General features: G+C 39.3%; 1 protein-coding gene across 1 annotated transcript in view; it reads right to left on the reverse strand.

The window, feature by feature from the left end:
* Positions 1–13,471: 13,471 nt before the first annotated feature.
* Positions 13,472–16,488, reverse strand: part of mfsd8l2 (major facilitator superfamily domain containing 8-like 2) — a 10,863-nt gene continuing 7,846 nt past the window's right edge. The window contains exons 11-13 of the mRNA XM_031294400.2: positions 15,549–15,671; positions 15,257–15,387; positions 13,472–13,683 (exon numbers count right to left, since the gene is read on the reverse strand). Coding sequence (XP_031150260.1) covers positions 13,603–13,683; positions 15,257–15,387; positions 15,549–15,671 — 335 coding nt within the window. The 3' untranslated portion in view covers positions 13,472–13,602. The remainder of the gene's footprint in view (positions 13,684–15,256; positions 15,388–15,548; positions 15,672–16,488) is intronic.

Raw genomic sequence — 16,488 nt, forward strand, 5'->3', positions numbered from 1 at the left:
CCAAGGCAGACTCAGTGTAGTTAAAAAGCGTTTCTGTTTCCATAAACTCTATATGTTCTCTTGTGAGTTTTTATGTCTCCATTGTGTCCTGGTCATCAAAGGGCTGGCAGGAATTCAGACTCCCTGTAATCTGATTTTAGAAGGACTGAAGAAGACGAAGAAGAGACTTTCCTGCTGTTTCTGATATAAACAATCAGACTGAGAAACAGTGGCTGACAGAAGAGTGCGATATGTGTGTGCAGATCCGTGTTGAGGTAAAAGGGAAGAATATACAAGGTAATGCTGTTTTTCACAGAGTAAATAATCATAAAGATAATCAACATTTAATGGTGTATATCTAATAATTGATCCCTGTAAGTCAGCTTAAAGGGGCAGTCCAGTATTTTAAACGTCAAAGTCAATTTGATAGTCATGGTGAGCACGACTCAGCCTTGTGTAATGTTGTATAATGTCTTCTGTGGCTCTGAAGGAGCTTTGTCAAGTTTAACAAAATAACCCTGATGATGTCATAGTGATCTCACTGGGGTTATCACAAATTGGGCTTGGAGACACATTTTTACCAGACAGGGAGGGTTTAATGCTGCAATCCATTGCAATTATTTCTGAGGCTGGTATTCCCGATTTTCGATCTAAATGCGTCCCAACGCATCTGCTCGGGAAAACATTGACGCCCGCAGCAAACTGATGTCTGTATGGCAATTCTCTGAGCTTCACAAGCATCTACAGAGGGCCTAATTACATCAATTACCACAGAGAAACGTCTGTCTTGCTCGTCTTTGCTCATGCAAATGATGTTCAACAACTGAAAACAATGGGTGCGTAATACTGTTAACCACAGCCAATAGTCTGAAATTACATTACATGTCATTTAGCTGAAGCTTTTATCCAAAGCAACTTACAACTTTGCAACTATGGGTTAAGTGCCTAAGGTTGATGTATTGCAGTGGGAATCGAACCCTGATCTCCCACACCAAAGGCATGTATCATATCCACTACGCCATCACCATCCAATAGTTGGGTGCACTTGTTTTGATGTGCAAAAGGGTATTAAAAAGACAACGTTGTTACAGAAGGTTTTTACAACTAAAACAGTTGACATGTGCTATGCCATGTTGCTGTGACGTCAGATGTGTTTATGTCGGCGAACTTATGTTCGACCTGGAATTCCCACTTGTATGACCGTTTCATTGCACTTTTCGATGTCGGAGGCATTTTTTTGCGGATTTCCGAATATAATGGAATGGAGCATAACAATAAACGCTTTTGTGTTGCATTATGGTAAATGTAGGACTCAGTGGTTTTGGAGCTTGACCCATACTAGGTAACAGAAGTCAGGATATGGTTGCGTCTGCTGCTTCAGTTTTGACCATCTCTTTCTCGGAAGTCCTCCATTTTTATGGAAATACATCTAACTGTAACTGAATGTAAATTTAAGACTGACACAATTTAAAGCAAGGTGGAACCAGATTCTGTGTAACTTGAATCTGAATTTTTATTTGAACATTGGTTAAATAAACATACTGTACATTGGGAGTAATCTGGGATGCAATGACTTGCTCAAGACACTTCTACAGGTGGTCAGGGGAGTGGAAGCACCAACAGTTAATGAGCACCCGCCTCTACCACCTTATTTACAGCTGCCCAACAACCTGCCTCCCTTAAACATTTGGGTACCACGGCAAAGGGCGTATAAGTTGGGACTAATGGCTTTAATAATGGTTAATGAAATGCTTTATACCTCAGTTACAACTTTTGAGTTGCCAGGTTGTGAAAGAACCCTTTTTGACCATAATCCATTTATTAAAAATAATTTAAAAAATGAATGACTGAAACACGAGGCATAATGCCCTGAGGCATAAATAATAATATTTATTAATGAATTACCAACAGTTAAAACTGTGTTATTACCTAATAAAAAAGGCTAAACACCTGCAAGAAAGTTTTTTTTACAAACTGGCAACCCACCTGTTGTTCTTATTAATGGCTTATGACTGATCTATAAAGCATTAGAAATCTTCTTTGGTCTCTTTTTTCTTGTATGCTTCTCATTGTAGCCAGACATGCAGCCATGCTGGAGCACCTAACTTTGATTAAATGTCCTTAGATTATATTTTAACACTTCCCTTTAATAATTGTTTATAATGTGATGCTTTATATACCTAGAACAGAATGTACACCAATCCAGTATTTTCTTTCCTGAATACAAAATGCGTCAAAACAAGATTAATGAGCTTATTTTTAAGCCTGTTTCAAATATGGTGGTTAAGCTTCTATTTGAAGTCTCATAGCTGCAGCTGCTGGTCAGGGGTCCAAGATGAGTCAACCTCCTGTCTCATAAAGCACACCTTTTTTTCGAGTAATTTCCATTTAAGGATGCTGATGAATCCAGCAAGGGCCAGAGTTTAATCTTATGCTGAGAGTTTAAATTGTAGACTTGATTTTTCAAAATTTCCCATTCAGGTTACCAACAGCCGCCACGTGATTAAAACACGATATGGAAGTTTAGTGAAGTGAAGGGCACACTTGATTTAATTAGAAGAAAGATTTTTTTCTGACTCACAATCGCCTTGTTTTTTCTCTGCTGTGTCTTCCCATTATTTTCTAATATACAGTAATGAAAGTCTGTGCTGATTGCAACCACACTGGTGGATCCTCTCCTCATTTTAAAACATTAACATAGTTTGCAACAACTAGATGAGCTCTTGATGAAGGCTATTTGATTAGAAAGTGGTGGATGGTTATGAAATGAAAGCTAGAATACCTCAGTTAATTCAACTTTTATATGATAGTCACTGATTGCACTTCTCCTAAAAACACCTTTTAATACTGACATCAACAGATATTATGGTATTATTCACATTACTAGTACATTTACAAACCTAAAAATGATTTTGGTTATAGCAAAAATGTACTTTGAGTGTGAATTTGAGTGCAGATTTTTTAGGAATTTTTTACCAATATTTCATTGCCTTATATCAGATTGATGACATATGGACATTGTGGCAGCATTGTGGTGTAAAAAGAGGGAACTTCAACCAGAGGAGCCTTTTGGAAAGCAAAACCCTAAATCCACACACTCTGACCTCCCTGTGGAGAGGGGGGAAGGGAGAGTGAATTTACAAATGGAGATCATTTCATATTAATCCCCCCGGGTGAGTTGCAATGCCAATAAAATCAACCTTAAACATAAATCAAATAAGGAGTGACGACACCATCAACTTGCTCATGTCAATCAAAATTAATTTGCCGATGAGGTTTCATTGCAGCCATTTAAATCAATAATGTAGTTATCGAAGTGGAGGACTCATATATCAAATAGAAAAGAGATAAATGATCATCTTGAGGATCCTGATTTTGGACGCATTAATAAAGACTTTCTTCAGTTTTATCTATAGGATACATGAAAAGATAAATGTATCATGATATTATTATAAAGGATAAATCTGGTGATATTCTTTAATTTTGTTGTCAACAAATCCAATGAAAAGATCGAAGCCAACAATGCATGAGTCCTCCCAACACTGTCTGGAGCACTCGGCTCCAGGACGATTGGTTCTTTCTAAAGGTTCTTTTACAAATATGTAGTTACATTTTTTTGTCATGCCAGCTATGGATGGCAGCGCTGGTCTCGGTTGGTCCACCACTCCAGACAAAAGTATTCCAACATCTATTGGAGGGATTGCCATGACATTGTGTACAGACAGTCATGGTCCCCAGAGGTGGATCCTACTGACTGTGATCCCCTGGTTTGGATTTCCATGAAATTTGGTACACACATTTATGTTCCCCCCTGGGATGAATTGTGATAACTTTGGTGATCCCTTAACTTTTCATCTAGTGACATTATCGGGTTAACATTTTAATTTGTCCAATATTTATAATAAAATTAATGACATCCCCATCAGCCTCAGCTGTACGTTGTGTTAAGTGCTAACTGACAAATATTACCATGCTAACATGCAAAACTAAGATGGTGAACATTACACCAAATTAACATCAGCATGTTAGCTCTGTCATAGTGAGCATATTAGCATGCTGATGTTAGCATTTAGAAGTATTGCTGTGCTATAAGTACAGCCTCACAGAGAGGCCAGCATGGCTGAAGACTTAGGCCGCCAGTAAGCTTCATCAGACGTGCTTGTCTGGTGGTCACGGTGGTTGCTTATTCAGTCCTTCTTTCATACTCAGTGGTTGCGCAGAGACAGACAGAATTTGTGACCGAGATGAAGGAAGTTAGCAACAGAGGCTTCATAGCATCGCGCCAGCAAAAGGAGTGGAGATTAGCGTGTCCACTCAGATGTCATGTTTTTTATAACTGCTGATCGTAACTGGAGCCAATACATACCTGTGACTACTGCAGGGTCATTTGTCGCAGGAATGAATGCAGATTGTAACCTCTCCCACTGCATACAAAAGCCAGATATTAGTCGTGTAAATGGGTTTTTTGATCAGTGGGAAAGAAGAATAACTCTCTTTTTTCATTCCTGACATGACAATTCTGTTACATTTTCTGTGTACAGATTGCAACAACATAAATGTGGGTGTGAATGTTGGATCGTCGGTTTCGGAAATTAACAGAAATGATCGGACACAACCCCCCCCCTAATGAGACGTCAGAAAGATGTGGGGGTGAAGGTTTTCAAAGGTATTGGATCATCGGACAAGCAATTCTAAAGAAGTATACTGGCCCCTTTAGTCTGGTTACAAAACTTTCAGAAATGTCCTTAAACAGCTGGGCACTGTAGTTAAGCAGGAGTAAATAGTGCATATGTGAAGGATTATTTTCAGCAATGGATTAACACACATTTGGTGCTCCAGTGAGTATTTACAGCAGCAAAACAGTATGTTGGAATTATTTAAAACAAACTACAATGCTCATGTTCATCATAATTTAATAGTTGAATCATTTTTTAATAAGAATGGAGGTTTATGGCACAGCGGAATAGGCTTAAGTTGTTAGTAGGATGTTGGTTTTGGTTTTTTAGTGGGATTTGTTGACAATAACAAAAATATAGAATATCACCTTTAACTTATCCTTAAAGCTTGTTGAATTTTGTATGCATAAATTCTTTTAATGATTAAAGTATCTTCTTTGTGTGCGAAAGCCAACATATTTGTGAACTTTTCTGAATTTATGTTTCGCCATTACTTTTCTATGAATCACAACCGGAGACTAAAAACATCCTCAGGGCCACAAACATAAAAACAGCAAGGTCAGTATTTACTCTGGCGTTGGTAATATAAAGCTCATCTCAGCACTAGTGTCTCCAATTACAACAGACCACTGGGCTCGCTGCTCTTCCTTAATAGCTTCCCCCATATCTGACACTCTTCATTTCACGTAATGAGAGTCTTCAAGATGTGAATAAAGGTATGCATATGATTTGGTACAAGGGCTGAAAATGAGATATGCCTGGAGGCTCACTTCAAACAAGACAAAAATTACAGCTCAAGAGAAACTCTGTGGCTTCAAACCAGACATCTGTTCTTCGTCCCTCATTGGGGCTGAAAGGAAGCAGCCTGGGCCTCGGTGCCAAGGAGCTCTTGTCTAAATCTCTGCCAACTTATTTGTCACTGTGGTCTCATTGACCAGAGAAACAGCCAGCCACTCAAACTAATAGTACAGTCATCTGTTGTTTTATCTCACAACTTGCAGCAAAAACCTTATCACACAGAACATCAGAGAGAAGTGGAGGAGGAAGAAAGAGGGAAGTGAAACCAAATCCCTGACTGGATTCACTTCCCACTGTTAACACCGTAAAGTCACCTAAAGTTTATTGCTTGTCCATTTGCAAGCAATCCAAAGAGAGGCTTTACTCTCCCAGGAAGCCTCAGAAAGCTCTTTAACTGCCTGACCTTCCTGTGTTTTTATGGAGCCGGAGAGCAATTTAACATGTTTTAGTTGCTCTGCTACACCAGCTAAGATGCAAGAAAGTGATATGAGGCAGGAAATCAGCATCAGCTATCTGACCACGGAGAAGGTTGCCATGCCTGCCATATCTGCCTGAAACATCTCGACCCCATTCGTCAGCGCACAACCCAGCTGGCCTCATGGATGTCTCTGTCCAGCTAGAGTTTATCATAAACTGGTTTTAAAGCCCATTATGCAATTACCTTAAAAACTAAGGACATGTAATAGAGATATTTCAGTACACAATGAAGCTGGAGGCTGGTAGAGACATCAAACTGCATCAACAATAGACAAAAAGACAGGGTCAAAGAAATGAAATCTCTAGAAGCCAGCTGACTCCCGGATAAAGAAACTGTCATACAGCCGCAGCTCCAGTTTATCTTTTAATTAACATCTCATACACCAAGACAAACACACCATCAATAATGCAACAGTAACATGCTACAATATTGATGTCAGATGAAATGAGTTACTTAGAAGGAGGAACTATTTTAAGCACATGTCCAACCCAGCTACCATGTGGGGCCAAGTTATTCAGTTAAAAAGAAAGGGAAAAATAGAGACGTGAGAAGAGGAGAGCAGCTGATGCCATGTGTGACTGTGGCCAAACGGGAGGGGACAGAGGGCCAACATTTTGTTTGTCAGGGCGAACAAATGGTGACAAACGATGGCAAATTGGAGTGAAGGCCCCCTGCTGAGCTATGGTCTGCCCACTGGGGTCCCAATAGAGCAGAGGTGCTAGCTCGGGAGAATAAAAGACGCACACACGTATAAAGTTATTGAAATGTAATAAAATTCGAGGCATGGCGTGCATACAGAAACACGTTCACACACACAATAATACGATGCCAGAGAAAGGAGGCATTGGGAGACTGGAGACGACACACACAAAGGCTCCCTGACTATCTAATCCAATGTTTCACATGAAAGAGTTTCTGCTGAGGACTAAAACAGCATTTGTCTTAATCCTATAAATCTATATGATAGAGACAGATGGAAAGTAAGTTCTCTGTGTCTCAGTGTCTGGAAAAAAAAAATCACCCTCACCCCAGACCCCTGATTTCCAGCCTCAAAGTGGAGTGAAGTTAAGTGAAACTCTCTGCGGTGAGTAGTAGAAGTGGTAACCACAACACGCTCATAAATAGATTCCGGGGGCCCGCTCCAGCCATGTACAAAAAGGTGTATATCATTTAATTGGCTGGATGAGACAAAGATTTTTAATTTCCCCTGAGATCTGGGTTGCTAACTTTTGCTTTTGCACTGCAGAGAAGAACTGCACTCAGAGCAATGCCAGGAATTAACAATATTCTCTTTTCCACGGGCGATGCTGTGATTTTTTTCTCCGTAGAGAGCTCAACAGATATTGGATTAATTATGCAGATGTTTGAATATCAACCCTGATAAAAGACTCTTACTAGTCTGTGAACCTTAGTGTGTCTATGCTCTGTCTCCTAAGACCTATCATGGCATATGCTTTGGCACAGTGGACACACTCTTCCAGCTTTTCCTCTCTCTCTCTCTCTCTCTCTCGCTCTCTCTTTCTGCCTCCCCTTTCCCTTCCTCCCTCCTTCACACAGACAAGCCATTGTGTGCGGGCACAGATGAGATTTGCATGCATGTTAGACTGGATTACACATGCAGGCTCTGGGAACCTGGACCCCTGTGGTCTCTCTTCACTGTTTGGGCCCGAAACCCGCAAGCTCTCCTTTCAATCTACGACTTCAAACAAATCTCACAGCTTTATTGGCTTAGGAACATACAAAATCAGAGGTTAGATTCCTTCATTTTGGGAGAAAACGTTTTTTTAAATTTCTCCGCAGCTGGAATTTGTTTCAAAATCAATTTCATGAAACCCCCTCATCAAATTTTACATCCATCAGCGGTCAGATTCATAACTTAGGGAGATGAGAGTGTGCGAACAGGTTAATCCTCTGAGTGATATGTATAATGAGAAACTTAATCCTTGATCTGAAGACTCTGTGTTGAAGAGGGTGGAGATAGCAGATAAGAGCAGCCAAATCTCCTTAAAAATAGCTGAGGACACAACAGCAATCTGCCAGGAGATGCAACAAACATTTGATAAATTGATTTGAATGTCATTACTTTCCTTGATCATATGTGTGCGAGCGCTTTTTTGGTCAAGCCTCTCCATCATCCGTCAGTATATTTATAACCCAATTGTTGACAACGACACAGCATTAAAGTGCCTGCAAATAGACAATAAAAACATTTCATCTCAAAGCATTTGTGTGTCATTACATTTATTCATACGAGCAGTAAATTGTCAAACGCTGCCTTCTTTAAGCAGCTAAGCTCCACGGAGCCTCTCTGCTCAGCAGGATTATAAATGAGATAGGATTTAATATTGATCCTCGCCTGACCTCCTATGAAGTTCTCATCATTTTATAATATTCTTCACACATGCTGTTAATGGGATCAATGGGCTCCCACATGTCCATGGGCAGATAAACCTTGACCTTATCACTGTCAGACAAGAAGCATGACCGGGCTTTTTTTTACCGCCACAGGAGGATAAAGGAGGGTGAGATAAAACGTGAGGATTGGCTATTTACTGATTTGTTTACCACAGTCAGTTATACAGTAGACAACAGACAGTAAGAAGTGTGTCTTATTTGTCATAAATTTTTCATGTAGCGGGTTAGACAGGTCTGCATCCTCCAATAGAAATAAGGCGTCAGTTTGAACACCATTACATTTTTGGCTCCATGGCACATTGAGCTTTGCTGAGTAACGCCACCTTCAAAGGGCCACACCATGAAATATTGGATAATTTTAACTCACACTGGAACGAAACCAGTTGATGAGCAAATGTACTGTCTGCTCTGAGGCTCTCTGGTGCTGCTGCAAAGAAAAAAGAAAAAAAAAAAAAAAAACCTCTCTCTCCCTTCGCAAAGCAACGTCAGGTTCATAAGCAAACCACATACCTAAATGAGCCTGATGATTATCTGAATATATTTCCATAGCTATTACAATGGGCTGCAATCAATGAGCGAGGCTGCTTTAAACTCAGTGCTCGTGTATGTCCCAACGGCATTAATTTCACTAAGGCTCACATATGAGTATGGGGGTGGATGATTGGTGTGGGTGGAGGGAATTGATTCAATGTATCTGAGGTGATGCCAGGTATGCAGAATACAAACACACAGTGATGGGAGCTATAAGAAATGCAGAGGGGGCTACCTGAGTGACTGTACGCATATGCATACCCCTGAGCAAAGCCGCCACATGTAATAAATCAAATAATTTGCCTTCCAGCAAGCTAGTCCTACGTTTTGAATCTAAAGCTGCTTATGTGAAAGGGGACATGAAAAACTGTGATTCATCGATGCCGAGCCACGAACACGCTGTCCTCTTTTTCTCTTTTCCCACTCCCCTGTCAGCTCATTAGTCGGCCATCTCGATATTGCAATATTGCTATATTGCTAAGACTAGATTCAAACACAGCTTTATGCTAGCTCCACACATAATACTGCAAATTAAATGAAGAAAAACTTTCACATAATTGGTAGCAAATGTCCTCCCTTTGTGTCTGCACACACACACACACACACACACACACACACACACACGCACACGCACGCGCGCGCACACACACACACACACACACACACACAGTATTGGACTTGAGCCACACCCTGGCAATGACATCCAGAAGTCAAGTTCTTAAGTCAGCAACAACGGTGGAACAGTAAATCTTTGACCAAGCTGGCAGGAGATCAACTGCTGACATCTATTTAAAGGATTTTTTTTTTAATGAATTGCCTTCACCACAGAAACAAAATTACATTCCTAATAAATATATTCCTGTAAAATTAAATATTTTAATAAATGATTTGTAGGGATACATCTTTCTGCACAAAGAATGGATGGCAGCAGGAAGAAAAAAAAAAAAAGAAAGTGAATCATGGAATGAATATGGCTGACCCCCCTCCCCCCCTTCCTTTTTTTTTACCGGACGATAACTCATCTATCATCTACGACCCATTAACAACCATCCTCAGTCTGGCTTCAGTAATGCCATCAGGAAGAAGAAAGCCACTCTCTGCCCCTCTCCTGACGCTAACATAATTGTTACACACTTGCTCCAGTCAAATGCTGTTTTCCTCTTTGTGACCAATTACCTTTATCTTTGTTAGGCGGCGATTAGCTTTCATAGCAGCTAAATACAAAAAAGTGAAAATAAGCCTTGTTTTTTTTTTAAGTGTCAGTCAACAAATGTATCACTCCCATCCCCCGTCCAGATATATTTTTCCTTTAGGTCAACAGTGTATCATATGGGTATAAAAACAAGAAAAATCTGATTTCTGTATAAAAATTGTACATTTTTATACATGATCTCCGTCTTTATTACCTTTGAATTTGCTTTCATACATGAAACAGAGATTGGGATCATGTTTTCTGCACTCTGCATAAGAAATACTGTATATTTGTATGGTTACATGTTTTCTCTCCTTTTCATTACTTTCACCCCACTCCAACCTACACTTTGCAAACATGCTGTTTTTACTTTACATAAATGGTAAATATGGATCAGCCGACTAGGTATATATATACAATATACCTGTGTAGATTATTGACGGTATGCATCAGAAAATAGAAATAACATTGACCATCATTGAGCATGGTATTTTCCTAATAAGAGCAACAAAAGGAGAAACCTGGGTTTAGAAATATGCTGTATGTAAAAATGAAACACAGAGGTTTGCTCCTTGACGCAGCAGCCACAGGTTTGACTCCAACCTGTGGCCCTTTGCTGCATGTCAATCCCCCCTCTCTCACCCCTTTCACGTCTTCAGCTGTCCTATAAATAAAGGCCTAAAATGCCCCAAAAAATTATCATTTTGGCATTTTTTCCAAGAAGCTATCTCGATTTAAAGGCATTAAATAGTCAAATGTACCTCCGTCAACCATTTCTAAAAATTAAAGTAATGGGAAGCTGTTCGGGACAAATACTTGTGTTGTTGTTGCCTGCAATATGCAGAGAGATAAACCACTCTGGCTCGGTGTAATCTATACCTAAGAACAGTTGAGGATAAGCCTTGGACAAAACATTTAAATTCAGTGTTCACAGTTCAGTTTAGTGTACAGCAGCAAACACACTAAAAAAAGCACTCAACACTGAATAACAGTAAAAGCTACCAAGATATTTTTACACTCTACTGAATAGCTAAAATACTGCACATAGCTGAGTTGCTCTTCCTCAACATGGCATAAAAACAGTTAGAATATAGAAAGAAGGCTGAGCCAATCATAGTAAGGTTTTAGTACAAAATGCTTCCATTAAAGCTCTACTACACCTTTATCTATTCCACAAGCAGCCCCCCAGAGCAACCAGGGTTTCCACTCTTTTAATTACTTTTACAATTACAGTTGTAAAAGTAATTAAAAAAAAACTCTATCTCCATAGCGACAAACCCTCATCTTTGCTTCACATAAATAATTGTTGGCTCCTGCATCAAATGGTTGTTCTGTGTATGTTTAAAATTTCATAACTTCCGCGTCTGATCTTACCTTTGGTATATTTAACATAAAAGCCCAAGGCCTCTGACTTTTCTATTTATGTCCTTGGGGAGTTGTGTGCTGCCTCTATAGAAGCTGAGTCGGAGCATAGTTGACTGCACCGATACAGACAATCTTGTGTATGAAAGCAGGATCATCACGATGAAGATTAAGTGGATGCCTGGTACCTTGTAGAAAAACATTTTCATGGATTATATAATGATAAAGTTGTGCAATCTCATTAAAGGCACTAAATATTTTTTTCTCAATCAGCTTTTTACTGTGTGCAATGGGGTCCTACATGAACACAACATTTTCTGCCAGCGTTTGAACAGTTTTGTTTATTTCAAATCAGAGATTTCTGTATTTTTTTGTTTCGATGACACCATCCATGTAATCGCATTGTCACCAGTTCGAGTCCATTCAGGGACCTTTGGTGCATCGCCTTTACTCATTACTGTTTGTTTGTTTTGTCACTTGGTAAGATACCGTGTGTTCACTTCTTGTTTTATTTCTGTAATAAAACCATTGAAATATTGATCTTTTTGATTCTAAAATGTAGTGTGACATAAAGTCAACAACCAGTTTCAGTAATTTAATTTACTCAGCAGCAATATCAATCCAAAGTGTGCTTACTAAAAGCTAGGTAACATTAGCCCCCATACACTACGGGTCATACTAGACCAAGTAAGACTGCAGCAGCAATATAGCAGCAGTTCATTGAAATGAGAAAGGGTGCATATGTTTATGAATTGAACTTTTCATTCAGAAGGAATGTGTCATTATTATTGATTTCATGAATAATAATTATGACACCTTGAAAATTTATCTTTTAAACTTAAACACAAATATTTAACGTTATTGAAGAGAACTGAATATTTAAATGCAAGTTTTAAGGGGCTTTAAAATGATTGTGGCTATTTAGGTTGTTGTATAGGAGTTTCTTTAAGAACACAAAGACACCAGGAATCATGCTGAAAAAGCAAGCTTTTTCAAAGAGTAAAATCAGGTTTGACCTAATTTGCGCCCTGTTATCTCCCTCAAAATGTCAAGTACCTGAATACGCTGATCAGGGCATGAAAGTACTTATATGTATTATGTCCTTGAGTCGAAAAGATTAAAATTTCCATTTCAGGCGAAAAGCTTCTGGAAAGCCAAACATCACATGCTGAGTGTAGAAAACTGGAAAAGGTTACTGAGCCTTATCTGCAATTATGCAAAAACACAAAGATTGGCCAAACCAATGTTCATTGGTACAAAGGGACTCTACGATGCCATGATGTTGCTTACAGCGTTCTCCTCTCAGAGGCAGATGTGTAGCATGCAGCACATCCTAGAGGAAAATATAGGCAAGAACAGCTGACTGTACAAAAGTCACACCTTATCATGTTTTGAATTATAAATACAGCCAATTAAACTTTAAATCCCCCCCATAGTAAAATGATAGAGATGGCTAATTAACAAGTACTTCTTAAATTTGGTTTTAATTCAGGAGCTTCTCATTTGCACATAAGATATAGAGGAATAGTTTCAGATAACATCTATCTGCTTTAGTCACATCTCTGTATTAACACTGAAGAGAACTGCAGTTTTACTCCAACACTACAAATACATATCAAGAAATCTGACCCTATTCTTTCACTGAAATGGAGCTGCTAAGACGTTGACAACTCCACTGCTACACCCATTATTTCAACTGTTTCATTTTCAGCTAGGGTTTTTTGTTTTTGAAAGACAAGAAATGAAAGATTTGGTACATGGGTCACATGCAAAAAAAATGCTCTCTTATCTTTTCATCACCACCTGGGAATATAAATAGTTCAGTTTAAAAATAATGGCTTTCATCTTCATTTACACCTCTGAATATTCAATATGAGAGCAATGGTGCCCCCTTGTGTAAAGTATAATTAATAGTCCGATAGTGATATGCATGCAAGGTAGATTCTAATAAAATCTGATAACAGAGAGATTGTGCAAAGTTCAAAAACATCGTCTTTTTACCTGTGTGATCACTTCTATGGCAGGTTCTGAGGTACAGTATGTGTTTGAACATTTTTATTCCACGGTCATACAGTTTCCTCTGCAGTAAACTTTTATTGATTCTCTCAGAAGTGAAGGGCACTCCCTCTGTCCGTCTTCAACCTCTCGGGCTCTTCAGACAGACTGCGGCGCTAGCCTCCGCTGTCAGAGCTCTGGGCGCACTGCACTGCCCTGGGCTCAGTCAGCCGGTCGTAGGACAACACTGTCATAATCTGCAAAAATGTACACCGTGATATGGCTTTAGAGAATAGAGAGCACCGAGTAATAAGTAGAGGCTATAAAAGACATGTTGAGGTAAGGATTTTACTGGCAAGTAGCTACTGTTTCTCAGTTTGGGTACGTGAAAAAGGCTTTTAATGGATTCTAATAGAGAAGGCACATACAGGGTGGGGTTGAAAAGAAGAAGTGCTGGGTTACTATGTCAATTCCAGCTCATTGAGAGTATGAAAATTAAAGAAGCAGTTAACATTTTGGGCAATACACTGATTTGCCATCTTGCTGAGAGTTACAGTAGATGTGAAGATTGATACCACTTTTATGTGAAGTGACTGCGCCCAGCCAAGAAACAGTGAGGCACGTAATATCCTGTAGAACCACAAATCATAATTTCTTACACTTTGGTATTTGTATGGATTAAACAAATTATAACATGGTAATAAGTGAGTATTACAGGTGCTGGTAGATAGATTTTAAATAAGAAGCTACAGCCAGCCCAGGAGACGCACACTTAGCTTAAAGACTAGAAATAGAGAAAAACAGATAGCTTGGCCAAAGATGCTCTATTACTAGTCTCGCATTGCCAGACCTATCTCCACAGCACTATGGAGTAAGGTCTGGCTACACCATAGATACATTCTGGGATAGGAGAAAAAAAAACCCTCTGGGTAGTTTGCATTTCTTTAAACCAATCACAATTGTCTCAGGCGGCACTGAGATCCGGCTGCAGCGACAGTGGCTCAGCAAAATAGCACAGGGAAGAACTTGTTTTGGTGGAATATATATATATATAGATATTTTTTTTGTTTTGTTTGAGCGTGCTGCAAAGACTAGAGATTGGCCAGATGCTAATTGTGCTTTAACGTTACAGTGTGTCCTGACAGGAAAAGCGCTGGAGGATTATTCGTCTCTGAGCTTAGAAGACAGCTCCGGCTATGAAAAAATGAAATCAGCTGTGCTTAAGGCGTATGAACTTGTGCCAGAAGCATATCGTCAATGTTTTAGATCTTGGGAGAAAATAAATGGTCAAACATACGTTGAATTCGCACGAGACCTAACCCTTCACATTAAACGCTGGTTGACTGCACTTGAGATTAGTACTTTTTATATGAGAGTTGGCTGTTTTGGAACAGTTTAAAAGTTAAATTAAAGTTTAATTTGCTTCATAGTCATGTATCCACGTACTGTACATTAATGAGAAAAAAAAGACATCACTGCTGCTGAAGCTGCTGTATCAGCAGATGAATATGTGCTGCTCCATAAGAGAAATTTAAGAGAGGGCACTGCTTGTGATGACGTGGGTTGGAAAATAAACCTGTCGCTGTTCCATTTGAACACACACGACCATTGAAAAATAATGCGGTAAAGTTTGAAAACACCACGAAACAAGTTTGACAAAACTAAACCCTGTAACTATTGACATGAGTTGGGAGTGGTATCAATCCTCTCATGACACTCAAAAGAGGGAATCAGTGTTTATCCGAAAATATCGACCTCATCTTTTAATTCATAATGTTACCAACTTTTTTTGATGCTATTAAACACTCAAATGAGCTGTGTTCTACTTACAGTGATCATTATGAGGAGGGCTAACATCATGCCCAGCATTACGTACAAGTTTTCAGTCAGTCCTCCCGCCCATAAAGGACCCAAGATGGTGGCCAGGCCCCCAACTGAGCGTCTGATACCTTGGCTGAATCCTTTCGGTGAGACGTCACAAAAGAATTAAAGGTTAAGTATAAACATTGAAATATGTCTTGAAAGAAAAGCATGTATAACTGTTCTGTGCATCACATATGCTGAGCTGCAATCTGTTGTTTCAATATGATGAATCATGCAAACAGCGGAAAAACAAGCCAACCTTGTGTTTTCTCTGCAGTAATTTTGGAGAAGAGAGACACCTGAGACACAGCCACAAAGGGAAGCCCCAGCAGCTGCAGAAAGACTCCGATGATGAAGGCCGACAGCTCCCATCCATATCCACCTGGCAGGGATGGAAAGAAAATACCCTGGTATTACTGAATTATAGACCTTCTAGTTTGCCCCCATATTATAAGGAACATATAATTAAACAATTATATTTACAGACTGTAATCTAACACATACATTAATTAAATATATTAGTAGATTTCTTAGCTATTAAATTATAATATTTTGTTTCTTTTTATTTCTGATATGTGGTGATAAGGATTCAAAGTGTGTGTCAGATCATATTTCAGTTATCCATCCCTTCTTCTCTCGGTTTTTAAGTTCCCTTCCACAAACAGGTTGGCAGCACCAGAGATAGCTCTATCTGAAAACTAAACCACTGCCAAGCTGGCAGCCACTAGATACTTGTTCTCTGCTGCTTTGCACCATGCACATGTTTGTGTGAATGTGTGCCCACTCAAACTGTTCGATGTTCCTGCATAAGCTGAAAGTCTACAAGCATATAATCAAATGCAATCAAACATGTTTCTTAGTGGTCAAATGTATTTTTCTTCAGGTATCTGCCTTTAAGGTTTCATTTCTTTGTTTGGTTGTTTTAACTGTGACTGTAACCAATAGAAAACAAAAGTAGGCTATGCTTTAACAAATAGCATTTTTGTCTAATTAGATTACTGTAATCCTTTTATATGTACTCAGGGACTCCCCAGCTCCAGCACCTGTCAGTTGTAATCAGAGCGATAAACGTGACGAGCTGCAACAGACGCAGGCCAACATGAACATACAGGATCCAGTTTGCCTGTATGATCTCCTGCTGGCCTGCCAGAGTCTGAATGATATAATTTACAGGGCATATTCAACTCAGCCAGTGTGTA

Source organism: Sander lucioperca, chromosome 9 (genome assembly GCF_008315115.2).
Source record: "Sander lucioperca isolate FBNREF2018 chromosome 9, SLUC_FBN_1.2, whole genome shotgun sequence".
Classification (NCBI taxonomy): domain Eukaryota; kingdom Metazoa; phylum Chordata; class Actinopteri; order Perciformes; family Percidae; genus Sander; species Sander lucioperca.